Source organism: Delphinapterus leucas, chromosome 20, assembly GCF_059928025.1.
Source record: "Delphinapterus leucas isolate spDelLeu-1000000601 "Yukka" chromosome 20, BTC_Dleu_Yukka2, whole genome shotgun sequence".
Taxonomy (NCBI): domain Eukaryota; kingdom Metazoa; phylum Chordata; class Mammalia; order Artiodactyla; family Monodontidae; genus Delphinapterus; species Delphinapterus leucas.
Window position 1 is genome coordinate 17055810 of NC_143148.1, and position 27589 is coordinate 17083398.

At 53.7% G+C, this 27589-nt stretch overlaps 1 protein-coding gene across 1 annotated transcript; it reads right to left on the bottom strand.

Moving 5' to 3' along the window:
* Positions 1-1349: 1349 nt before the first annotated feature.
* On the bottom strand, positions 1350-26665 carry GPI (glucose-6-phosphate isomerase). Its single transcript, XM_022585801.2, has 18 exons — positions 26454-26665; positions 25390-25480; positions 24984-25052; positions 23433-23552; positions 18333-18416; positions 18063-18209; positions 17173-17244; positions 16447-16491; positions 15103-15156; positions 5561-5621; positions 5095-5138; positions 4808-4960; positions 3845-3974; positions 3614-3690; positions 2310-2438; positions 2010-2085; positions 1868-1934; positions 1350-1757 (listed from the first exon to the last, which is right to left on the bottom strand). Exons 1-18 carry the CDS (start codon positions 26573-26575, stop codon positions 1622-1624), a joined length of 1677 nt encoding a protein of 558 aa, XP_022441509.1. The 5' UTR covers positions 26576-26665; the 3' UTR covers positions 1350-1621.
* Positions 26666-27589: the final 924 nt, after the last annotated feature.

Below are 27589 nucleotides of genomic sequence, written 5' to 3' on the forward strand. Positions count from 1 at the left end.
TCCACTTCACCAATAGGAAGATGAGAAGTGGTGACAATTTCTATTATTTATTTTAAGTGGACGTTTGCACCTGTATGGTCACTTTCTACAGTCAGGGTATTCCTTTCTTTGAGCATTCGTGGGTGCAGTTTGTCTTCTCTTTATAGGAATAAAAAATACAAGTCCTGGGCTTCCCTGGTGGCGCAGTGGTTGAGAGTCCGCCTGCCGATGCAGGGGACACGGGTTCGTGCCCCGGTCTGGGAAGATCCCACATGCCGTGGAGCAGCTGGGCCCGTGAGCCATGGCCGCTGAGCCTGCGCTCCGCAACGGGAGAGGCCACAACAGTGAGAGGCCCCCGTATTGCAAAAAAACAACAACAACAACAACAAAAACAAAAATACAAGTCCTGACTTTTCCCTGTTTTAAGGAAGGCATGTGACCAAGCTGGAGGACAACTCAAATGCAGGCAGCCCAGGAGAAGATGGGGTGAAGGCTGCCTGATGACAGACAGGGTTGAGGGCAGCAGGGCTTTGTGAAAGGGGCAGCCGTTTCCCAGTCCAGATCATTCTGTCATGGTCTAGGGTGTAGGTCTGGAAAGCTCAGCCTCTAGTCTGCCCATCGATTCTGCCCATCAACTCTTTAAATAAAATTCCTTTTCTGCTAAATTGGCCAGAAATATTATTTAGTATCTTGAATAGAAGTACCTTAAATAGAAGATAAAAGGACAGTTTCTTCAAAAATCCTTTTTTTCAACTATCTTATAAAAGGAAAGAATTACCCGAGCATTTGGCCAGGAGTTAGTGGTCACCCTTGATCTGGGCCAGGAATTCACCCAAAACAGACAAAATCTCAATATGGTTTAAAAAACTATTCAGTGGGGCTTCCCTGGTGGCATAGTGGTAGAGAGTCCGCCTGCCGATGCAGGGGACACGGGTTTGTGCCCCGGTCCGGGAGGATCCCACATGCCGCGGAGCGGCTGGGCCCGTGAGCCATGGCCGCTGAGCCTGTGCGTCCGGAGCCTGTGCTCCGCAACGGGAGAGGCCACAACAGTGAGAGGCTCGCATACCACACACACAAAAAAAAAACAACAAAAAAAACTATCCAGTGAACAGAAGTATACAATCCTTCCAAAGCCACAGGGGTGAGGAGTGTAAGAAGATGTAGAAAAATTTGACTACAGAGGCCAAGTTGCCCTCGTGACTTGGATTATGCCCCACTCCACCCACTCTTTTCTCAAGGGACCGTCCTCCATTCTGGATCTGCTCACCAGTTACAGCAAAGCCTCACACAAGGCAAACACTCCTCCTACTGGGCACCCTAACTCCTGCAGAGAGCCCCATCTCAGGACAGAGAAGAGTCTCAGCCTACAATCTCCTTTGTGGCATCTTTATTTTCTACCTGGTATATGAACAATGAACACAGGTCAGAAAAATCAGCTGCACTGAAACACTTCAGCCAACTGTAAGACAGAGGGGGCCTGGACACGGAGAGGGTGAGGCTGGCAATCCCAGACCAGCTTCCGCCAAAGGGCTTGTGGTCCAAGCCCGAAACCAGAGGGTGCTCTGGGCAGGACCATGCGGTACAGACTCTGGGCAGGAGGGACAAGGACCAGTCACAACGGGGACTACTGCCGGGCACGAGTTTATTGGCTTCTGGCCTCACGCTCCTGCTTGATGAAGTTGATCAGCCCATTGGTGGAAGAATCGTGAGAAGTCACTGGGCTGCTGCCATCAAGCTCAGGTTCAATTTTCTTAGCCAGCTGCTTTCCCAGCTCCACTCTGCCAGGGCGAGGAGAAAGAATGGTATGAGGAAGCTTCCAACATTGCCAGTGAAATCCACCAGCCAGCTCACAGGCATTCCCCACCCTCCCCTTTAGCCAGCAACTCACCCCCACTGGTCAAAGCTGTTGATGTCCCAGATGATGCCCTGAACGAAGATCTTGTGCTCGTACATGGCTGTGGAGGGAGCACGTTAGGGCTCTACCAGCCCAGTCCGACCTACCCGAAGCTGGGACTTCCCCACTCACTTACCAATCAAGGCTCCAAGAATGAATGGCGTGAGTTTAGTGAACACAATAGAGTTGGTTGGGCGATTTCCTTCAAAGACCTTCAGAAAACACCCAGAAATGTCCCCCAGTTAGTCGTGATTCCTAACTCCTCATAAGGGAAGCACATGCTGCGCCAGAGGCTGGGATGGGCAGCTCTGTGAGGACAGCCCCTCCTACTGTGCAAGGCAGGCAAGGCACTCCACGAGCCCCTGCCCTGGCCACACAACTTTATCCTTCCAATTCCAGGATGCCACCCAAAGCCCACTTCAGGAGAAGTGCTGACCTTGTGGGGCAACAGCTTCTCAGAGTCCTCTGGACTCTTCCCTGCAGCCTGTAGCTCCTTCCGGGCCTCCTCTGTCAACTTCCCCCGCATCAGGGCCTCAGTCTGGGCCAAGAAGTTGGCCAGGAGGATCTGACGAGAGAGACATCGAGTACCATTTTGAAGCACTGTCTGAGCTTCAGGCAGATGGACAAGACTGCCTGGCACTGCCCAGTCAGGGTTAGTCTCAGCAGTCGGGGTCAGGCTGCTTGCCCCAACTCTGGAGCTTACTTGGAGCAAGGGGGGGACACCAGAGCACATCTGTTGACACTGGAAAGTAGGCAACGATGATAACTACCCTTCAAGGACTATGTACTACTTGCCGAGGGCCCTGTTAAGAACTTTACCAAGACCTATTTTTTAAGATCCTGAGGGGGGAGAGGCATCATCTCTTTTCTAGTTGAGCCTCAGTTTCCTCAAGTCAGCAGCACTGAATCCCAGAAGGACAGAGGGGAAGAATTAGAATTCAAACCCAGGACTCCCGAGTCCAAAGCTTGTGCCCACAGTAACCCATGCTACTCTGCACACCCAAGAAAAGGCAGGATCGGTCCCCTTCAAGGACTCTGTCAGGTCAGGAGTTGGGTGGTTTTCCCCTTTGCTGCTGTGGTAGGCAAGATCTTGGCTCCCTGACCTTTGCCCCCCTGCTGTTAACGCCTGTGTATATTATATCGCATGGCACAGAGGGATTTTGCAGACAGAGCTAAGGTTACAGACCTTAAGATAGGGAGATTATCCAGGTGGGCCCAATGTAATCACATAGCCCTTAAAAATCACAGAAGAGGACGGCAAGTGAGTCAGCCACAGAGATGCAACAGAAGAAGATGCAGGAGAGAATCGAAGCTTCAGATGGACTCAACCCAGCCTTGCTGGTTCTGAGACCGAGTCAAGGGGGTTTCTAGAAGCTGAGAACGACCCCCAGCTGCCAGCAAAGAAGCCAGGTCTTGGTCCTACAACCATATAGAAATGGATTCTGCCAACAATCTGAATGAATGATGAAAAGGATTTCCCCCCAGAGTCTCCGGAAGGGAACACGGTCCTGCCGACACCTTGACTTCAGCCTGTGAGAACCTGAGCAGAGACCCAGCAGACCATGATGGGCTTGGGACCCACAGAAACCACGATAATAAACGGGTGTTGTCTTTAAGCCACTAAGTTTGTGGTGGCAGGAACAGAAAACTAGTACTGCTGACTAATGCATCAGTCTTAAGAGGTCTAGGTGTAATGTGAGCCTAAGACAGCATGAAGAGGGTCGGGACGAGGGCTTTTACCTTGTGATGCAAACCCTTCCTTATCGGGTGCTGCGTCTGAACAGGGATGAGGAAGTCACAGGGTATCATCTTGGTACCTGCGAAGGGCACTGTGGTCACCCAGGCGCCTATCCCCACCCACGGGAACCACCCATGTGGCCTACAGGAGAACGCTGACCTCACGGAGGAGTCTTTGCTGACGTGCCCTCCCCGTCCCCAGCTGCATTCCTGCCCAGGCCAGATGGGCCCTACCTTGGTGGATGAGCTGGTAGAAGGCATGCTGGCCATTGGTCCCTGGCTCCCCCCACACAATGGGGCCCGTCTGGTGGTCCACACGGGTGCCGGACTTGGTGATGTACTTCCCATTGGACTCCATGTCACCCTGGAATGGGGCCAGAAACCCAGTCATCGATCTGCAAGTCTTGCTCCTTCATGCACATGCCCAAAACCAGCCTGGGATGCACCAGGCACGCCTGCCCTGCCCTGGCTCTGTGAGATATGGGCAGGCATGATTCTTTTATGTCCCCTCACCTGGGAGGGCACAGCTCACAAGCTTTTTGGCTTCGACCGCTCTGAAGGACCCATGACCAGCAGAAGGTGTATACGGAGGTCCAGGGAGGACCTCCCTAAGAGCAGAAACGGGTCACAAAATCTTCAACTGATTTCTTAATGGAGAGGCAGGCTGGAATCCAGACTGTGTAGCCTGTGAGGGCCATCACCCCAACTAGACTCTGGGCCTTGGGGAGCCTCAGCCCCTCCTCCAGTCACAGGATCCACTGGGAGAGGGGCTCCTCTAGGGGGGCTGTGGAGATTCCAGGGGCAGAGGGCTGTGAGTAGCCCAAAGAGGCACCACAGACTGGGTGTAAACTTGCTTTTCTGGAGGGACAAAGGCAGTGCAAACCATGGGGGTCCCAGGCTGTGGCCCACCCTGTCAGGTGATGTCCAAGAAAGAAGTGACCTGGCTGAGGCACATGCCCTGAGCCAAGCCAGAGCCTGACTGGCCAGGGCACCATGATGGCCACTCATGCCCCTCCCACGGTAGCCAAACTCAACTGACACAGATCCTGGTTACAAAGATTCTCCATGAGATGGGGAGCACAGGTGGGCCTTGGACATGCCCAAGGGTAATGGAGGAAAAGGCCGCTGGAGGAGCAGGAACTTGGGCACCCAGGCTCACAGGCCCCCCAACCCAAGGCGTGGCCTGGCAGCTGGTACCTGCTGGAAGTAGGCAGCAAAGCGGTGCAGGTACTGGTCGTAGGGCAGCATGGCATGCGTCTCACACCCAAAGCAGTTGATGTACCAGACGCCCAGCAGAGCCAGCAGGACGGGGGCATTCTTCTCCAGGGGCGTCGTGCGGAAGTGCTGGTCCTGAAATGAGAACAGGGTGCGTGGGGGCTGAGCAGCTTCCCAGGAGGGAAGGAGTGAGGGCGAGGGGGAGGGAGCTGGACCAACCACAAGCTTCTGGCCAGCGTCTGGCAGAGAAGACAGGCCTCAGCACTTACCATCCAGTGGGCCCCTGAGAGCAGCTGCTCGAAGCTGTCAAATCCTGCAACACAAAAGCAGCGTCAACAGAAATGGTCATGCCCTATGCCTCCTGGACGTGGACACAGCTTCTTCTGGAACCGGGGAAAGGCTGGAGGGGGAGCCAGAAGAAACAGGATCTGGGAGGACTTGGGCCTGTAGAAAGCCCCTCTAATCAGAGTCAGCCCTGAGCAGAGGCAGCTCTAGGGCCACCTGGCGTGGAGGAGCGAGCAGGACCGCAGTTGTGAGGGGCGGGGAGAAAGGCCAACCTGCAAACCCGCAAGGAAACTCGGCCCTTCCCACCTGACCTGAAAGAAATGTTCCAGCCAAGGGCAGAGAGGGCCGCGGCCTGTGGGAACGGGAAGGTATTCAAGGACACAAGCCCCCAGCCCGACTTCAGACGGCAACACAGTCTCCCGAGACAGAAACACAAACGTGCACACTCACCCACGTGCAGGGCAATGGAGAGTCCGATGGCTGACCACAGCGAGTAGCGGCCTCCCACCCACTAGGAGAGACAGGAAAAGGCGCTGAGAAAGGGCTGGCACACCCCGCCCCCCTCCCTCCTGCCACGGAACTTGCCCCCTGAGAACCACGCTCTGCTACAGGTGAAGCTCTGCGGCCCTGGGGCCAACCCACCTCTGGGAAGCAAGACAGCAGGCCAGGCGCCGGCAACTGCTGGGCCGACCAACAGGGCAGAGACTACACGAGGGACTGACCAGAGCCACGAGACTCAACCGAAGACCTTACCGTGGCTGACCCCACCTCCTCAGACACCGACAGACCCGGCGCCTCATACCTGTGCCAGGTCCGGCCTCCCCAGGCACCAACAGACCCAGCGCCTAGCCCACCTCCTTGGACACTGACAAGTCAGAATCCCATACCTGTGTCTGGTTGTGCCTCCAAGGACACCGACAGACCCGATGACTCGTACCTGTGTCCAGCCTCTTTAAACACTAAGAGACCCAGCACCTCATACCTGTGCCCACGCATACTTCCTTGAACAATGAAAGACCCAGCACCTCCTACCTGGCCTTGGCCCCTGCTCCTCAGATACTGATAAGCCCAGTGTCTCATACCCGGGCCTGGCCTTGCCACTTCTGACAATGAGAGATCCAGTGCCTCATGCCTGTGCCCATTCCCGATTCCTCAGGCTGTACTGACAGACCCAGCACCTCCTAGCTGTGCCTAGCCCTGCCTCCTGGGACACTGACAGGCCCAGTGGCTCGTACCTAGGCTTGACTGATCTTCAACCTCAGCCCAAGACACACTGAGGTCTACCATTCACACTGTGCCTTCTCACGCCGCACTGCAGACTCCACTTTACCTTCAGAATCCTCAGATCTCCAGTCACGTCTTCCTAACAACTATTTATGGAACACCTACCATGTTCCTAGCATAGGCAATACAAACAATCCACGGGGGAGAAAGATGTAAATGAAACAATCATGCCAATAAATGTGAAAATGAGATAAAGTGCTTGGGAGAAAGGAAACCAAGAATAAAAGGACTCTGAGGGTGCTTGAGCCTGGATGTGAAGAATGAGTAAGTGTTACCCAGGGAAGCACAGAGGGAGGAGAAGGATTCCAGCAGCCAGAATAGCATATGCAAAGGTCCTGCAGCAAGAGCAGGCTTTCTCAACAGTGAGAGAATTAAGCCCCACGGAAGATGCTTTGAGTGACTCCATTTCTCAGTACTACCACGGTTGGTCCAAGGCTAGCACCCTTCTAGAGGCAAAAGAGAGATGCTAATTCATTACATCCAATGGATGCCTTGGGGCATTAAGGCTTAATTCTATCCTGAAAGCCTGACGAGACAGGCTGGGCAGGAAGAAGTGTAGCACAATCTAGAAGATGAAGGAAGGAGTGAGAACTGGAGGGTAGAAGCGGAGAGGCAAGGCTGGAGAACCAAGAAGTCTGTGGGTGAGGAGCGAATGGAAGCAGGAAACCACCTAGGAGCCCCAGTGGTCGTCCACAGAATGATGCTACCCTGAATGGGGGCGGCAGGGATGCAGACCACTGATTCAGGAGGTTCAATTAAAAAGGATGAATTGGAAGAATGACAGAATTAAATGTGGTCCAGATGTTTCTGGCTTGGATAATAAGATGAATGATGGGGCTCTTTACCTAGAAAGGGTCTGGGTTTGGGGGAACCTTACCTGACTGTCACAGTCCCACAGACCACACCATGCCTGACACTGGCTCTCAGATCTCACCCAATAGACTCAAACCCAGAAACTGGCCTGAGCAGACAGCCAGCACTCAGACCAACAGATTCCAGGCTGCTGACTTTGACTGAGGTCGGGCTCTCAGACTTCACTTTTGTTTTGGGAGAGCCCAGCAAAGCTAGTGTCTGATTTGAGCCTCTGAGACCTCAAGCTGTGGACACAGGTCCTTAGGCCTCACCTTCACCTGCAGTGGGTCTCTCACACCACACCTTAGAGATGTAGCTCTGCCGTCAGTTCCACATTCTGTGCTTCACCTGCCCCAGAGCCTCAGACCTCACCTTCTCCAACCAGGTATAATCCAATCTCTTTCCCCACTTGATTAATTCAGACCCTGCCAGCTAGATCCCAATGTGACACACCACACCTTGGACTGGTTACAGATCCTCAAGCCTCTACAACACCCTGAGCTCTGCCCATCACACTTGACCAGGGTGCTAAGAACAGCTGGCTGACATGGCTCAGCTCGTTCTACCTCTCCTACCTGAACCCAAGGGCTCCGCACACCTCCCCAGGTAGACCCAGGTACACATACCTACGATGACTCTGCCCTTCCCTCGATGAGAGTCCACTCTACCCACCTGACCGTGCCTGATCCTACCACTGAGGGTCCCACCTGTGTCTGACCCACCTTCTCAGGCCTTACCAATCATACCAATTACGTATTTCTAGGCTAGATCCTGCCCCATTCATTTCATCTAACAAGCCCGGGGATGCCAATTTGTACCTGAACCGGGGGACAAAAACCCACCTAACATCGTGTTTATACCTCTGCCCATGTGACCCTGATCCACGGACTCACTGACAAAGCCAGGTCCACATAGCAGCCCTGGGTATGGATGCAATGGCTTCACCTGGGAGGTTAACTCTACCTACTTGTGTTCAACTCCAGTACCTCAGACCACAGGGTTATACACCTGTCAGACGCAGGCTCCAGACAGCTCAGCTAATGACCCGGGCTTCACACACCTGTCTGTGCCTAACCTTGACCCCTCACATCTCAACTGACAGACCCAGGCCCACCTCCCTGAGCCCAACACTCAGACTCCTCACACCTTCCCAAGGGATCCAGCTCTCTCTCCATGGGCCTGATCTCGGCTCCCAGGCCTAACATGAGAGAGCCAGGTCTACCGTCTGTGTCTGACTCGGCTTTCCACATCTCACAAACAGATCCAACACTATCAAGCCCTGCTTAGCCTGGGCACCAACACCTCAGTAAGGAGCCTCAGACCGCATCAGATGCAAACATCTCTGCGTATCTGTGCTCAGCAGACCCCACCGAGAGATGTGGTTACCTACTTGGGATTAACCCCAGATCTAACTTCTAGGACCTGGGTCAATGTACCTGAGCCGGAATCATGCTCCAAGGATTTCACCTGCAAGACCCAAGCATACATACAGCTGGCCCCAAAGTCCTTGCTTGAGAGGAGCCACATCCACCTACTCATGTCTAACTTAGAGGCTGCATATCTGCTATGAGCCCCGCAGAGTCCCGCCTACCTGCAGAAGACCCCAGTGCCCTGGGCCTGAATTGAGGCCGCTCTACCAACCCAGGCTTAACCCTGGTCTTTCAGGCATCACCAAAAGACCAAGGATACATACCTTTGCCTGAATCCAACACCTGAAAGAGCCAAGTCTACCTACCTGTGTTCAACCGTAACTCCTTAGGTCTCCTCAAGACTATACCTGGCAGACAGGCTTTGCCTACCTGCCTCTGACCCAGGCTGCTCAGACCACATTTGCTGGGCCAGCTCTGCCTACTTGTACATGACCCTGGTTCCTCCGACCATACCTAGTGGACAGCTCTGCCTACGCGTACATGACCCTGGACCCTCAGTCCATACCTGGCAGACCAGCTCTGCCTACCTGTACACGACCCTGGCTCTTCAGACCATACTTAGTGGACCAACTCTGCCTACCTGTACATGACCCTGGGCCCTCAGTCCACACCTGCCAGACCAGCTCTGCCTACCTGTACATGACCCTGGATCCTCGGACCATACCTAGTGGACCAACTCTGCCTACCAGTGCTTGAGCCTGGATCCTTGGACCATACCTAGCCAAACAGCTCTGCCTACCTGTACTTGACCCTGGATCCTCAGACCATACCTCATCAGACAGCTCTGCCTACCTGTACATGACCCTGGATCCTTGGACCATACCTAGCGGACCAGCTCTGCCTACCTGTGCTTGACCCTGGGTCCTCGGACTACACCTAGTGGACCAGCTCTGCCTACCTGTGCTTGAACCTGGATCCTTGGACCATACCTAGTCAGACAGCTCTGCCTACCTGTATTTGACTCCAGATCCCAGACCATACCTTATGGACCAGCTCTGCCTACCTGTACTTGACCCTGGGTCCTGAGACTGTACCTGGTGGACCAGCTCTGCTTACCTGTGCATGACTCTGTCTCCTCTGACCATAACTAGTGGACGAGCTCCGCCTCCCTGTGCTTGACTCTGGGTCCTCAGACCATACCTAGCGGACCAGCTCTGCCTACCTGTACATGACCCTGGCTTCTTATGCTGTACCTAACAGACCAGCTCTATCTACCTTTATGTGACCCTGTGTCCTCGGACCATACCTACCCAGCCAGCTCTGCTTACCTGTACATGACCCTGGATCCTTAGAACCTAACTAGCAGAATAGCTCTGCCTACCTGTGCTTGACCCTGGGTCCTCAGTCCATACCCAGTGGACCAGCTCTGCCTACCTGTACATGACCCTGGATCCTCAGATCATACCTAGTGGACCAGCTCTGCCTACCTGTGCTTGACCCTGGATCCTCAGTCCATACCCAGTGGACCAGCTCTGCCTACCTGTACATGACCCTGGATCCTTGGATCATACCTAGTGGACCAGCTCTGCCTACCTGTGCTTGACCCTGGATCCTCAGTCCATACCCAGTGGACCAGCTCTGCCTACCTGTACATGACCCTGGATCCTCGGATCATACCTAGTGGACCAGCTCTGCCTACCTGTGCTTGACCCTGGATCCTCAGACCATAGCTAGTAGACCAGCTCTTCCTACCTGTACACAACTCTGGACCCTCAGACCATACCTGAAAGACCAGTTCTGCCTACCTGTACATGACCCTGGATCCTCAGACTATACCTAGTGGACCAGCTCTGCCTACCTGTACACAACTCTGGACCCTCAGACCATACCTGACAGACCAGCTCTGCCTACCTGTGCTTGACACTGGATCCTCAGACCATACCTAGCGGACCAGCTCTACCCACCTGTACATGACCCTGGCTCCTCAGACCATACCTAGCAGACCAGCTCTGCCTACCTGTACATGACCCTGGGTCCTGAGACTGCACCTAGTGGGCCAGCTCTACCTACGTGTACTTGACTCTGGGTCCTCAGACCATACCTAGCCAAACAGCTCTACCTACCTGTACTTGACCCTGGGTCCTCAGACCATACCTAGCCAAACAGCTCTACCTACCTGTACTTGACCCTGGGTCCTCAGACCATACCTAGCGGACCAGCTCTACCCACCTGTACATGACCCTGACTCCTCAGACCATATCTAGCAGACCAGCTCTGCTTACCTGTGCTTGACCCTGGCTCCTCAGACGATACCCAGAAGACCAGTTCTACCAACCTGACACCTTACACTGTACCTAGTGGACCAGCTCTGCTTACCTAAGACCACATGTGGCAAGTCAGTTCTACCTACTTGTGACAGAGCCTGGCTTCTGAGATTGCAGCTGGACGGCCAGCTCTGCCTACCTGTGCACGACCTTGGATCCTCAAACTGCACATGGTGAGCCACCTCTGCCTACCTGTGCTTGTTCCTGGCTCCTGAGACTGCCCCGGCAGGCTAGCTCTGTTTACATGTACCTCATCTCAGCTCGCCAAACGTCATCTAAGACATTTGGTTCTTACCTGGACTTGGCTGTGACTTCTGAGATTTCACTGGACAGACCCAGTTTCCTGAACTTGCTCCACAGACTTTACCTGACAGACCGTGCTCTACCCACCTGTGCTTAACTCACCCTGACAGACCCAAGGATAAAACGTGTACCAGATGCAGACTCCACAGACCTTACATGAGAAACTCAACTGCACATACCTGTGCCTGGCCACAACTCTTCAACTTCATAAGACATCTCTACAAGACAGGCAGAGATGCAGTTCTACCTACCTATCCTGACCTTACCTGAGAGATGCAGGTCTACTCACCTGTGCCCAGTCCCAGCTCCCAAGATCTCACCTGAGACACCTACCTCTATCCACCTGTCTTCACTTCATATTCTCAGAGATCATCTAAGAGATCCAGGTCTTTCTAGATGAACCCAACCCTGGCTCCTCAGGGCTCACCTGACAGATCTGTTCTACCTACCTGTGCCTGACCTCAACTGTGGGACAGAGTTTAATGAACCTAAACATGGCTTTTCAACCTACTTCTGGCTTACCTTTGGCTTTACAGATTTTACCTGAAAAACTCAGTTCTATCTCCCAGTGCTGGACCTCAGCTCCTCAAATCTGGAACACAAACCAGGGACTGGCCTCAGCAGCTCAGACCTTACCTGTTCAAGAACCAAAAGTACAAGCCTGTATCTCACCTCAACTCCTCAAACCTTACCTGACAGGCCTGCTCTGTGTACCTGAGACAGACCCAGAATTCATGAACCTTCCAGATGGATGGAAGCAGCGCTCCATCTCTTTGCCCGACTCCAGCTTTTCAGTCCTTTCCCAGGGGACGCAGGACCATCTCCAGGACCATCACCCTGAGCATCACCAGAACTGCTTGGACAACACCTGAGGACACGGTTCTGACCTGGACCCGATCCTGGATTTCTAGTCCCACCTGTCAGACTCAGCTCTGTCTCTGCCTACCTTTGGTTTTAGTGTCCTTACCTGACCAACACGCTTCTGTCCAGATGTGCCTGATCTTGGCTCCTCAGGCCTCCCCTAAGACACCTAGTTATACACACCTTGTCTGATTCCAGCTTCTGAGACCTCAAGCAGACGTGGCTTTACAGACCATGCCGGCAGACCCCACTATACAAACCTAACCTGAACAGGCTCTTCCCAGAGACCTGACAGATCCCTGGCTGCTCATCTCAGCCTGAGGGAAGCCTGGCGAGAGTCCACTGGTGCCAAACAGTGTCTGAGTGACTTGGGCCTCTGACACTTCTAGAGACCTTTGTCTTTAGACCTTTGTCTACCATAAGCCTCTCACAATGCACCTTAGCGATGTGGCTCCTAGGTTGGTTCACCTGTCTGTTCTTCACCTGTCCCAACTCCCCAGTCCTTACCTTTTATAACCAGGTACATTCCTAACTCTTCCTCATCTGGGCACCTCATACCCCAACCCAGCCAGACCCCAATGCCACTGACCACGTCTTGGGCTGGTTATGGAACCTCAGGGGCCTCTACAACACCCTGAGCTCTGGCCGTCACACCTGGTCAGGATGCTGAGACCTACATAGGGGACTTACCTACGCTTGCCTAATCCTGAGTTCTAAACGCCTCACTTGAGTGATCAGCCACCCACTCACTACCTGATGCTCACTGTTCAGAGCCAGTCAGAGATCCCAATGTATACACCTATCCTGAACCCACAGATCCAGGTTTAAGAACATGTACCTGGGCTTCCCTGGTGGCGCAGTGGTTAAGAATCCGCCTGCCAATGCAGGGGACACGGGTTCGAGCCCTGGTCTGGGAAGATCCCACGTGCTGCAGAGCAACTAAGCCCGTGCGGCACAACTACTGAGCCTGCGATCTAAAGCCCGCGAGATGCAACTACTGAGCCCGCGTGCCACAACTACCGAAGTCCACGCGCCTAGAGCCCGTGCTCCACAAGAGAAGCCACCACAATGAGAAGCCCGCGCACCGCAACGAAGAGTAGCCCCCGCTCGCCACAACTAGAGAAAGCCCGTGTGCAGCACCGAAGACCCAACGCAGCCAAAAATAAATTTTAAAAAAAAGAACATGTACCTAATTTTGGCTCCTCAGACTCCACTTGATAGAATAAATATTTGAATTCTTCCAGAATTCACAGACCTCACCTGTACCTTTACCTGTCCTGGTGCCTCCTCTTCAGATACCACCTGTACCTGTCCTGGCTCCTCTTCAGACATCACCGGCCAAAATTAGCTCTCCAGTAATGCGTGCTGACTGCCTGATCCCGACACACAAGGCTGCCCCGTGGCTGGCCACAGCTGACCAGGCCTCACCGCTTACACATACCTACACCAGACTGGACTCTTCAGATCTTACCTCAGAGCCAGAGCAACATCCCTGTATCTACTGTGGCTCCTCTCTCTCACCTGAGAGGCCCTGGGTCCAGAAATTTCACCCGTTCCTGTCCCTGGCTCCTCAGATGTCACCTTCTCAATTCACCAATATACATCCTTAGCGACCCAGGCAGGTCCTTCCAGGTATGTCTGGACTGGCCGCAGAGGCCTCCACTGTGCCCACCCTGGCCGCTCGGGCCTCACTAGCCAGCCCCAGCCCCAGCCCCATGTTCTTGTGCCCAACTGTCATTCCTAGGCCTTACCTGGGAGACCCAGGTCTGTCTCTAAGCCACACCCCAACTCATCTCTGCAGGCCGGGTGGTTACAGGCAATGACGAGCCAGGCTGCGACACAGCCCCGCTGCGCTGGGCTCCTTGGCTAGCAGGAGCCCCCACGTGTCCCTGACCACCACCTGCTCAGGCTCCAGATCCCGGAGAGGAGGAGGGTGGTGCCTCCCCTCGTTTAACAGGCATGCAACATTTGTTAGAAGCTGCACAGTCTCTCTCGACCAGGGATCCTCATCTGAGCCACAGGACGCAGAAAAGGATTTGAGTGACTCTTCTCAATTCTTCCAAGGATGGTACATAACTAGTCCCATTCTAGAAAGAGGTTAACTCATTACACACAAAAGATGCCTTAGGGCGTGAGGGCGTAATTCTCTCCCAGACTCCAGGCCTTTAGAGCTTTCAAAGGAAGTTACATCTTCAGATGCTGCCCCCAAGGAGAGAGCTTCCAGTATAAAGGCCTGGAAACAGCCCCACTGGGAAAATCCCCAACCGGACGATGCCCTCTTAGGTACACCTGCTGAAGTCACGTGTTAGAGCCACACCCACTGCATTCAAGGCACCCACGCCACTCCCCGCACCGCATCTCTGCCCCGCAAGCCTTCCCTGCATTCTGCGACCCGAGCCCTTCTCACACCACGGCTGCACTCAGGCAAGCTGCAAGGAGAGCTCCTGCTCACTGCTTGGCACCAGCTGTGGCTCTAGCAGAGATGAGTCTGCGTGACCGCCTGTCACTAGAGTGGCCCGCAGCTCTGCCACTCAGCAACGCTGGCTTCGCGAGCTGCCCAGCGGGGCCCCACCCAGGCACCTCCTCTCTGCCACCCTCCAGCTGCCCCTGCGGCTCCTTTCCAGGCCTGCCCAGTCACACCTCCCGCCTCACCCTGCCCTTTGGTCTTTACAGGTTGCGGCTGTAGTTCAGAGAAAGGTCATCACTGAGAATAACTCACAACCTCAGCTTAGCGAGGGGGACAGGGGTGGCTCCGGTTACCCCACCCAGGGGAATGTCACCCTGGCCTTGCAAGCCCGCCCTCGGTGGGGGTGGAGCCCTCATCCTGACTGAGCAAAGCTGTTCCTGCCCCACAAGCCTCTCTGAGGGCCTCCTGCCTGCTGCAGGCATGCAGCAGGTGCTCAATAAATATTGACCTGACCTTATGGGCCCCTCATCTGCGGCTTGACTTGGCAAAGGACACATGATTCACCCACCACGGGGAAGTGCCTTTACTTACGTCCCAAAACTCGAACATGTTTTGAGGGTCAATTCCAAACTCCTTCACTTTGGCCTAAAAAGGGCAAAGGGAAAGAGAAGGAAGGAAGCCTGGGTTAGCGGCACAGCAACAGGAGCTCCAGGGCATGAAGAGTCGTGCCACCACTGGGGCTGCGCTGGAGCCACCTGCGAGTCCAGGCGGGACCAGGAGCCACCCACCCCCAGAGCCAGATGCCAGGCCAGCTCACATCCAGCACACCCGTGGCCCAGTGCTTACAAACCCCTCCTGCTGAGAGGGGCTGCACACCCACCCTGAGGACCTGGCCCACACACTGTTCTGCAAGACCACCTCCTGGACCAGACCCCCTGGGACCTCTGGGAAACAACTGAGCACAGGCAGGGGCAACCTCCCAGGCCAGGAAACATACAGCCCGGACACCTGCCCAGCCCTTCCAATACTGGGATGGTGACCGCACCCCAGGAAGCCTTCAGGGAATGAGCGATCCTATTCTATCCCCTGGGCAGACAGGGTCAGCAACCCTTGCCTAGACCCTACAGGAGACGCCCCACTGACCAGTCTGAGCTCTACCCCCAGAAGGTGGACAGTGGCACTGTGGTTGGCCAGCCTTAAGATGTCCTTCTGTCTCCCCCCACAGGCAAGTCAGCACTGCAGGCATGGGTGGGGGTGGGGGTGACACGGAACGAGTGGAGTCAGGAGGACCCGGGTGTGGTTCCGGCTCAGACTGCCCAGCACAAAGCCCACCACACAGCAAGTGCTCAGCCAGGTCTGCCTTCCTGGTGACCCCTGCAGCACAGCCCCGCCCTGCCCGCTGACACGCCCCTGACCCTACCTTGCACAACCCGGGGCCAGGAGGAACTGGCAGGTGGGTAACCATGTTCTAGTCCCGTGTTCTAATCCCGGCATCACTGACTCATGCAATCACTGGGTGACAAGTCACACCCCTTCATTGGGGCTTAACGTCCTCATGTGAGAAATGGGATGCATCCCCCACCCGTACCCAGCATATCCCATCTGGGGAGAGGCCAGTGGCAGAGGCCAGGGGAGGTCACATGTGTGGAATGTTGTGGCCATCAGCCAGGCCCGGGAGATGGGTGGGGTTAATGTGATCCCACTGACTGCAAACCCCTTGCTGGAGCAGCAGAGGTTTGTCTGCCTTGCAGAAAAGGTAAGGATGGTTTGCAACTCACATCCCTCACAGGCAACCAACCCTTCTACCCCACCAGCTGAGCCAAGACCCCTGAACCTGTGAAACACACCTCAGCTGATGTATTCGGAAAGGCCATGACCCTGACCTGGCCTGGGCCCTCCCAGGGAGGTAGTATGGGAACCCCCATGGGCACTTACAGTGTTGGTAGACAGGGCAACAAAGTGCTTCGAGACTGCGGAAGGCTGCAAGAGATGAGCCAAGTTATACCACACCCATCCAGGGGCCCCCCAGGGGCAGTAACCCTGCCATCTCTGGAGAAACCAAGGCCCCGGGGGGGACCCACTGCTCCCAGTCCTCGGTTCGGAGGCTGTCGGAGGAGCCCCATGTCAAGATGGAGAGGACAGGGGGGTCAGAGGCCAGGCAGCCCAGCCTACCTCACAGGCACACAAGGCCCAGGGTGTCTCCCCTGTAAAGCTGGAGGGGCCAGGGGTAGAGAGGATTCCATAGGGCCAGTGGCCTTAAGGAAACGGCCCTCAGCAGTTAGAGCAGGGTCTGCCACATTTGGCTTGTCTGGGCTTGCAAAGCCAAATATCTTTTTTTTTTTTTTTTCTAAATATTTATTTATTTTGGCTGCACGGGGTCTTAGTTGCAACATGCAGGATCTTCGTTGCGGCATGCATGCGGGATCTAGTTCCCTGACCAGGGATCGAACCGGAGGCCCCACGCATTGGGAGCACAGAGCCTTACCCACTGGACCATCAGGGAAGTCCCAAAGCCAAATATCTTAACCAGAGAGGATGCCTCCTGCTGCCAACTTCAGGGGAAATAGGGCTACAGGGCTAAGCGTGGCCACGCAGGCTGACGGGCAGGCCCACCCTGTCCTTCCCAGCCTGCACACTGCCCACTGCCCACCCAGCACTCACATCCTTGGCCGACAGGAGAAACCACTCCTTTGCTGTCTCTGCGTTGGTGATGGTCTCCTGGGTGGTGAAGGTCTGCAAGCAGAGAGTAAAGGAGTCGGTCCCCAGCCAAGGTCGGTACGGCCCAGAGCCAGAGCTCAGCAGCGGAGGCCGTGTGGGTGCCCAGTTACCACACGGAGCAGTGCATGCAGGTGTGAGTCACTCCCCATCACCCCCACCCACGTGTCCACAAAGCCACGATCAGTGACTGTGTCTGGGGCAGGGGCCTGGAAGTAGCAACGTCATCCTGTAATTCCAGGACTTCACAGACAGAGAAAGGGGAAACGCTAGTAAGAGCTACACCTCCACCTGCCCTGAGCCCACCCTCCGCCCCCGCCACCCCACCACAGGTCAAAGGCCAGAGCATCCTCCAGGAGAGCAGCTGTGGACACACCTGGGGCTCCCTTCAGCCCAGACTAGGCTGTATCTCAGAACTCAGATGAAATTCTTAATATTTAATGTGCATGGATACGAGTAAACAGGGCATAGATGACAAAAAAACAAAATGCTTACATTATCTGGGCATGGCTCTGGGATCAGAAAGGAGCAGACATTAGAGACAGATCTCTGAGAAAGATGGGAACGGTCCCAGGCTGAGCGCACATTCAGTGAAGTGAGTGGGTGGGCCTAAGATGAAGGCTCATACGGACCAGTTCAGGCTTTCATCAGGTAAACTGTTTTTGCCACCAGATAAGGAACAGTCTGAGGGCAGCTGTGCCCACCTGATCCACAAAGCATGGCTCATTCAGAGAAGCTGGGAGGGTCCAGAGTCCAGGGCAGTGGCAAAGCATCCACCCCCCCTCACACCCCAACACACACAGGGTTGGGAGTCAGGCCGGGTCTGAGGGCCGTACCTTGGAGGCGATGATGAACAGGGAGGACTCAGGCTTCAGGGCGGCCAGTGTTTTGGCAATGTGGGTCCCATCGATGTTGGAGACAAACCAGACCCGGGGACCTTCTGAAGAGTATGGCTTGAGGGCTTCAGTCACCATGAGGGGTCCCTGTGGGGAGACGCAGCATCAGAAATCCCACGAGAGGTGAGAACAGCCAGGTCCCATCTCTGGAGAAACCAAGGCCCTGGATGGAACCCCTCCTCCCCCATCCCAAGGCAGCCCCCTCCTTACCAGGTCAGAGCCGCCGATGCCGATGTTGATGACATCCGTGATGGGCTTGCCTGAGTACCCCTTCCATTCACCACTCCGGACACGCTGGCACAGAGCAGGGAGATGTAATCAGCCCGGACCCCTGAGTATAACCTGCTGCTCAAATGCATCATTACTGCTGTATCCCTACACCTCAGTCCCGACTTCCAGGCCCTATCAGAGGCCTACTGAGACACAGTGCCACATCCTTGCCACACTCAGCCCCAGCTAGACCCTTTTTCTCATCATTAGTAAGCGGGGTGACATCCCCACCTCACAGCAACATTGTCAGAATCTGCAAAACAAGAGCGAACTTCCAGCAGAACCTAACACGACAGAGGCCAAGAGATGTGGAGTGTCAACTACTGCGACTGGTCCGTGCCAGGGACAGAAATGACATACATGCAGCCAAGCTCCACATGGACCCCAGGGATTCTTGCCTCCCAGTATTCACATCCCTACAGGGTCCCCCACGCTGTACAGGGCTCACTATGCACCCATTAGGACACTGCAAAGATGATGGAGTGTGACTTCAGAAGCTGGGTCAGGAAAGACCATGCAGCTTCTGCCTTGCTCTCTTGGATAGCTCACTCTTGGGGAAGCCATCTACTATGTTATGAGAAGACTCAGTTGTATGAAGAAGCCAGTGTGGTGAGGAACAGAGGCCTTCTTCCAACAGCCAATGCCAACTCACCATCCATGAATAGGAACTGCCTTGGAAGAGAATCCTCTAGAACCCAGCAAACCTTCAGATAACTACAGCCCTGGCCGACATCTTGAGTACAACCTCAAGAGAGACCCCCAAACCAAGACCAACCAGTTAAGCCTCAATTTCTGATCCACAGAAACCATGTGAGATAGTAAATGTTTACTGCTATTTTAAGCCAAGTTTGGGTGGAATTTGTTATATAATGATAAATAACTAATGCAGACTTTGGTGCCACAAGTAGAGTAGTACCATAACAAAAATCTAAAAATATGGGTAGGGACTTCCCTGGTCCAATGGGTAAGACTCCGTGCTCCCAGTGCAGGGGGCCCGGATTCAATCCCTGGTTGGTGAACTAGATCCCACATGCAGGCTGCAACTAAGAGTCCGCATGTCACAACTAAGATCCCGCATGCCGCAACTAAAAAGATCCCACGTGCCACAACTAAGATCCGGCAGAGCCAAAATAAATAAATAAATATTTTTTTAAAATAAAAAAATAAAAATATGGGTAAAAGCTAAAAGAGCCTTGAGGAGAGTTAGTGAAAGCCTAAAAAACATTGGAAGAGACTGTTAGCAGAGGTTTAATGGTCCTCGAGGGGGCTGCTGGTATAGATTTCAAGAAGTGGGACGAAAACACTACTGAAAATTGTAGGAAAAAGAATCTTTGTTATGTAGTGAAAGAAAATTTAATAACACCGTTGCCTGCATTAATGGGGAAAGTAAAAGATGTATCTATTATGATCTGGATGATCTAGCTATAGAGATTTTCAGGCTGTGTTATAGGAACTACCTGGCTTCTTACTGCTTACAATAAAATACAAGAGGAGAGAAATAAGCTTAATGAAGAACTTTTAAACAAAAAGAGGCCAGGAATCGTTGGATTTGAAAATTCCCAGCCTCTCCAGAAAATAACTGATGCTGAAATTAGGAGATGGATCTTCGGCAAAGTTCAAATCCAAGGCACTGTAAGAAAAGCTTCAAGAGGTAAAGCAGAGAATATAGCTGTAAAATCCTTTGTTAAGACCTCAGAAAGAACTAAGGTGCTAACACAGAGAATATTTTGGCTGAAGGTAAGGTTTCCAAAAAGCTTAAAAGTACTATCTCTGTGGTCTTAGAAGCAATTGTAGGAAAGGACTTACCTTGAAAAAATTTGTGGGTATAGCTTTTGTCTAATGGAGTGAACCCCCCACCCCCAGTAAGCTTCACAGGAGACCCACAAAGTTTTTAAGATAACTGAATTGTCAGAAACACTACCAGCTTGGATTGAAGGTGACAGAGATATTACAAAAGGAAAAGAGATCTCTGGGACTTCCCTGGTGGTCCAGTGGTTAAGACTTGCACTTCCAATGCAGGAGGGCGCAGGTTTGAGCCCTGGTCTGGGAACTAAGATTCCACATGACACGCAGCATGGCCAAAAAAATAATAATAATAAAAATAAAAAAGGAAAAGAGATCTTTAATATTTTTTATGTTTTAGGCCGTGGCTTGTATATGTGTGATCTTAGTTCCCCAACCAGGGATCGAACCTGCGCACTCCTGCGTTGGAAGTGCAGAGTCTTAACCGCTGAACCGCCAGGGAAGTCCCAGAAAAGAGATCTTTAAAAACCTACATTTCTATAGGCAGTAAGCAGGCTGAAAACACTAGGCAATTACAAACACAGACTACCTTTCATGTAAAAAGGATGACTAAGGGCAAAGCCAATAGCCTTGAGGAACAATCCCCAGGCCTTGAGTCCTAACCAAGCAATTGCCAACACGTGTCCTGCTCAATTTCAGAACTGCTTTGGACCAATGTTTCCCGTGTGCCTTCCACTTTCCTTCCTTTTTGAAAAGGAAGTTATCCTATGCCTATCTCACCATTGTATGTTGGGTGTGTAAGGGATAAATAACTTGTCTACTTAATTCACATATCTTCAGATCAAAAGGAACTGTATTTAAGCTGTATTAAAGAAAATACAGATATATCTGTATCTAATTTAGATTATGAGGTTCTTCACTTCTAGCTGATATGGTAATGGCATATGGCCTTAAGAGAAAGAGAACAGGGTATTTTGCATGTGGAAGGAACATGATGAATCACTGGGAGCCAGTAGGCAGACTACGATAACCAAATTCTAAGATGGTTCCCAGCTATCCTCACCTCCTGGCACTGCATTCATGTTCTTGTGTAGTCCCTTCCCACTTTGATCAGAATTGACCTGTACAACCAACAGGCTATTACAGAAATGAAAGAGTAACTTCTGATGCTACCTCAAGGTATTAAAAGATGTTGAGGCACTCTGCCTTGCTCTCTCTTGGATCAGTCACTCTGGGAAAAATCAGCTACCTTGGCATGAGGACATTCAACCTGTAGAGAGGTCCACAAGGTAAGGAACTAAAGCCTCCCAAATGTCAGCACTAATTGCTAGTGAGCCATCTTGAGTGCAGATCCTCCATCCCCCATCAAGCCTTCAGATGGATGTAACCTTGGGCCAACATCTTGACTACAACCTTATGAGACCTGAGCCAGAACCAGTCAACAGAAACGCTGACTGCTGTTTCCAGCTGCTCAATTCTGGAGTTATTTGTTACGCACCGATAGGAAACTAGTATACGTGGCTTTCCCCAAACCAGTAAGACCCAGTAACTTTATTTCTTTTAGATAATAATCACCTGCCATGAGCAATTTTCCATCAATACAGAAAATAAGTTGCTCAGCTTTTCAACAATCAATCTCACCATGAGTTTTGTTATAATAAAGCATCCTAGAGGGGAAACTTTGTGTATCTTTACTATTACTACATATACCCTTTATTTAACCAGATAGGGAGTCTTACAAAAACACACCCGTTCTGCAACTTCCTTTTTCAACTTCACAGTATGTCCTGAACAGCATAGCAGGTCAATGCAACTGTAGCTCCCTAACTCCTGATGGTGCCCAGGACTACGGTTTATGAACATACACTGACTTTACTGGTCAATCCTCTGATAAATGAGGTGAGGCTGTTTTCGGTTTTTGCCGTGACAATCAAGGTCATGGTGAACATCCTCACCCAATCTTGGCGAACTCCTGAGAGCACAGCCATGGGGAGTGTTCCTTACCATGGAATTGCTGCTATTCGGCAGCTATTCTGAACTATAAATAGCCCATCAGTCTGAGTCAGGTATCCAGCAGCCAGCTATAAGGGAGGGCTTTCCTGCAAACAGCTTCCCAGACGACCAGTGCCACACACTCTCCATATGGCATGCCCGAGCACACAAGGGCTGACCAAACAGAGCACCATGCTTCCGAGACACATCAGTTCTGCCACTCACAGCAGATGTCTGGAAATGCCCAACCCTACACCCCATCCAAAGCCCATCACAAACACCAACCACTCTTAAGGGACATTCTGGAATCCAGATTCTCATCAGGATCCCAAGCCTTCCTCACCCTGCAAAGTCCCACTCACTTGCCTGCCTAGCCTCTAGGATGGATGCCCAGATCACCTCCTGCCGTTTCAGGTCTGAAGATGACCAGCCACACGTGGGGGACACTGCTCTCAGGGACCAGCTGACTAGAGCCTAGATTATCACTCCCAGAGCACGCGTACAGACACGCGTAACCCACACGTACAGACATGCACACGGCCACACAAACCGTCCAGCCCACAGACATCACCCTTGTACTCCAGGCTTGAGGACATCCACCAACTCTTGCAGAGTCACCGTGCGGTAGACACTGAGGCAATGGCAGGTGATGTGGGGAAATCTCTAGCTGGTCTCTGGGGCAACCCCTACACCCCCACACAGGAAAAGGAAGCACAGTTGTGTGCATTAATGCTGACACAGGGACAAGCTGCATGTGTGTGTACGCGTGTGCCCGTGTTTCAAAGAAGAGACGACAGACATGCTAGCACATGCATAGGAAACTTTTGGAAGATTTACAGTAAACATTATAAAAGCTGCCTCTGGAGAGTTGGCTGGGGTGTGGTCAAGAAAATTTTCCATTTTAAATCTCGTCTAGTTCTAGACTAGGCAATAAGGGCACAGGACTAAAGAGGTTAGAAAAAGCAAGTCTCTCCCCGACTATCCCATCCCTCAAGGGCCTCACTTTTCTTTTCAGAACCCTGTCCTGGCCAGACTGTCACCGTGAGCCCACAGGCGTCAGAGCTCAGGAAGGAGGCTGCTCTACTGCTGCCAGTGGTGGGTTCCCTGAGAACAGGGTCAGGGAACTTCCTGCCTTAGCAGAGGCTCCATGGCCAGCTGTCACAGAGACCACCGCCACCTCAGGCTGCATTGAGGGCTGGGGTCCTCTCCAAGGAGCGTGGAAGGGCGGCCCATCAGGATCCCCAGATTCCCAACTACAAGCACACACACACGGCCAAGGGGAAGTCCAGCCCAGCAGCTTCTTACGTGGCAGAAAGACTTTATCTTCTCCAGGACCCTGTTGACCTCTGGCATCACATCCTTGCCATCCACCAAAATGGGTGTGTTTGACCGGTTCCGAAGGGCCACATGCAGCACTGCCCGATCCTGGGGACGAGAGTCAGCGCGTGAAGGCCTCCACCCCAGGGCAGCCACACTCCCAGCTGGGCATGATGCAGTGTGGCCCCAAGAGTCAGCTCAGCCCTTTATCCACTGGACACGCAGGCCCTAAGGTCTGCTAGTACCATGGTCTCATACTCAAAACCCACTGTGTGCTCATGCAGATAGGGGCCACTCCAGGTCCTAGAGGGAAGGCAAGGCGTGTGCCGCTCCCTTACGTGCTGCAGACAGTCGCAAGGGGAGGGAGACCGGAACAGGCCTGGGACAGGCCCCAACGACCCACAGACGTTCAGGGCGTGAAAAGTCAAGGAAAGCTGAACAGCATGAGAAAAGGCACACTGGTGACAACACAGGTCAGAGACAAGCAATGACTGGCTACAGAGGACCAAGGCTCATGAAGCCCAGTCCCATCTTTCTGGTGAAAGTACACGGTGTTTGTTGGCACCTTTTGAAAAGTGTCCCTGGCCCTTTGGAAGTGGAGCAAATCAGGCAACTCAAGCTTCCCTCACCAAGCATCCCATCACACCCACTACTGGAAACCAAACCAGACCCTAAGTCTGCGACAGGCTCCAGGCGGCTGGCCTTATCAAGTGAGAGCAACAGTCCCATCAAGCTGGAGGCATCAGATGAGTCCTTGAAAGAAACAGGTCTGAGACTCCAGGGGGACAGGAAGGGATGATCTCAGGACTCCAACGCAGGGAGAGGCTCACTAAGGTGGAGGGCTTCATGCCACACTGCCTTCACCCCGCCCGACCTCACTCCTGTGCCACATTCTGTAGACAAATCCACCACTCCAGGAAGCCCTCCTTGATTGCCGTCTCTCAGCCTAGCCCAGCAGTGAAAGACAGGGGTGTTTGAATAGTGGCTCTGCCACTTACAGAATGACACTGGATAAGTGACTTGACCTCTGAGTTACAGGTTCCTCATGTGTAAAACGAGGATAACATCATGAGGATGACACTCTGAGTGCTCAGTGATTCTTATGCCTACAGGGTTCCACGGCGATTCAGGCACAGGGTGGCCAAGGCCTGGCCTTGCCACAGCTTCCTGTTGACTCCTCCCACTGAGGAGGTTGATTTTGACATGAGTCTTCTTTTCACTGACAAAACCTGTAGCAAGGATCAGAGTTAACTTCTCTGAGCATGCCTTGAGAAGCCCTCTCCCTGCAGCCTTGAGACATGCTGTCCCCAGGCAGATACTGGGAGCCATTCCATGCCACCAGACCTAGACTGCAGTCTTGGGGAAGACACACCCCAAGGCTGTGCAACTTGCTTGAGGAAATAGGCCTTCAGGCCCCTGGTTAAGCAAAAGCATTGCCTAAGAGGAGGCGTACGGACACAGGGTGATGCTGCTAACAGTCAGACGAACCCCAAAGGGAAGGAAGAGGCTGTGGAGGGTATACGGAGTCTGCCTGCTCACCTCGGTGAAGTTGATCTTCTCACCATTGAACATGCGTTCCCGAGCAGCCTCCACACCCCTGGACTTGGCCTGAGAAGAGAATACACTGAGGCCTGGTCCCACCCACGCTGGCCACCAGGAGTCCAAGGCCCCAAGCACAAGGCCTGGTGCAGCCCCCGGTGGGGCTGACAAATGGCTGCAGACTGGTGCCCTCCCCCACTGCCTGGGAAGGGTCTGCTCAGACATCAGGCACTGAGTCCCCTGGGATGCCGGCCAGAACCTGAGCCAGGGGCAGGGGCACAGGGGCAACTACTGAGATCCACTAAGAGGGGGAAGTAAAGATGTTCAAGGACCTGAGGACGCCAGTAGCCCAGCTCGTCCACAACACCATGGGTCACGGGTCAAGCCTCCCCATGCAGAACATTACCAGGTCCACCAGCATCTGCATCACAGCCTCCGTCACAAGGTTCTTGGAGTAATCCAACAGAATACGCCCATGGTTGGTGTTGAGGTTCAAGCTGCAGAAAGATGGCAGAAGCGGCTGACCACACCCCAGCCTGATCCCTGATCAGAGATGCTTCCAAAAAAAAAATCCTCCCTGTGCCAAATCCAAACAAGCCTCAGCTTGCCAGCACAGTGATGTCGTCTGTCACCTGTCCGCCCCCCCAAGCCGACCTGCAGCAGCAGCACAGGGCAAGATGCAGACCCCTGGTGAGGAGCCTTTCCACTGCTAAAACTGAGCTGGGGGATGAGAAGACAGAGCTGGGTGCGCTGCCCCTGCCTAGGCCAGAGAGTGACAATTCCCTCCCAGAGCTTCCACTCTGCGACTCAACTTACTCAGAGAAGGACCCAAATGACAGGGCTGACCATCAGGGACTTCCAGTCTGGAGCCACAGACCTCCCCTCCCGAACCCCTGTGCCAGTGACCATTCCCGACCCCCAAGATTTTCTCCTTTCCTGGTCGTTCATGGGTCTCCGGACCTAGCCTCCTGGGCAGGAATCACGGCCCCACCTCTCCACCCTTCCATCGCGGCTCCCCGCAAATCCCCCGGGCCGGTCCCACCCTGACCGCACCCTGCAGAAGGTCCCGAGCACACTCTCGGCCAGGACCGAGTGGAAGGGGGCAGCCCTTCTGCGCCTGCTGCGTCGGCGAGGGCCCTTGCTCACAACCGCGGAGGGATGGCCTGCTTCAAACGGCAGGGGCTGGTGGAGGGGGAGGGGAGAGAAATGTCCCCGTGGAGGGGAAGCGGCAGAGAGGCCCAATCCATGACGAAGCTGCCGGGGCGCCGAGACCTCCGGCGAGCACCCGGAAACCTGCTTCAAGGAGGCGTCAAGGACGAAGCGCGGCCTGGGCCTGCGCCCAGATCCGTAGCCAGGGGCCCCCGGGGACCGCCGCCCAGCCCTCCCGGCCCAGGCCCTGCACAGCCGGACCCCGCGCGCCGCCTCCGGGTCCGGCACGTCCGCGCCCCGCCCCTGGCCCCGCGCGCGCACCTGAAGTGGTTAAAGCGGTCCTTGTCTCCTTCGAAAAGGCGGCGCAAGTTGAGGTCAGAGCCGTGCTCGTGGTACCATGCCTGCAGCTTCTTGAACTGCGGGTTCTGGGTGAGCGCGGCCATGGCGAGAGCGGCAGAGAGCACGGACTGGGACAAGCACGGAGGAGGAAGCTGGGCGGGTGGCGCGCGGCAGGCGGAGGACCGGCGAGCGCAGCGAGCTTTAAGGCGCAGGCCCCCGGTTCCGCTCCGCCCCGTCCCCGCCCCCGCCCTCGCCCTCCTCTCTGAGGCCCGCGCCCGAGAGGCAACCTGGTCCGCAGCCGAGGCTCGGGGGCCTCAGCTCTTCTCGCCTTGCCACCGGCGGCCTCTTGGGCTGCTGCTCTGCCGACCTCTGCCTGGAAGTGACTGAGGAACAGAGGCAGAGCCCCGGCCTGCTTCATTAGTTCGTTCATTCACCCACTTAACCCAACTCCTTCCAACACTTGAGTGTTACAGGTGCTGCGGCTATGTAGGTGACAAGTAAAATATATGGCATATCAGATGCTGGTAGGTGCTAGTGAGATAAGGAACGCTGGAAAGGGTGCTGGGAATAGGGGTTGCAATTCTGAATAGAATGGTCAAGGCAAAACTCACTCGGGTGACATTTGAGCAAAAGCCTGAAGAAGGTGAGGAAGCAAGCCAATTGGCTATCTGGGGGAGAAGGGTTCAGGCAAAGGGAAGAGCAACTGCAAAATTCCCGAGGAGAGCATGCTTAGATGTTTCAGCAACAGCAAGAGGCAAGTGTGGCCGGAGGGGACTGAATGAGGGGAGAGTGATAGAAGATGAGGTCACAGAGGGAAGGAAGGCAGTAAGTCATCGTGAGGGCTTTGGTTTTTATTCCGAGAGAGATGGGAAGCCATTGAAAGGCTTAAGCAAAGGAGGGACATCATCGGACGTGTTTTACAAAGGATCAGACCAACAGTTCAGTAGGCATGAAAGTGAGGACAACAGACAGGACGCTACAGCAATAATGCAGGCCAGGAATGAAGGTGTCAAGGTAGGAGGAGTTGGCTGTGGTGATCTAGATATATTGAGTGAAGAATTAAGAGAAAGAAAAATAACAGTCAATGATGACATCCAGTTTTTTACCCGAGTTCCTGG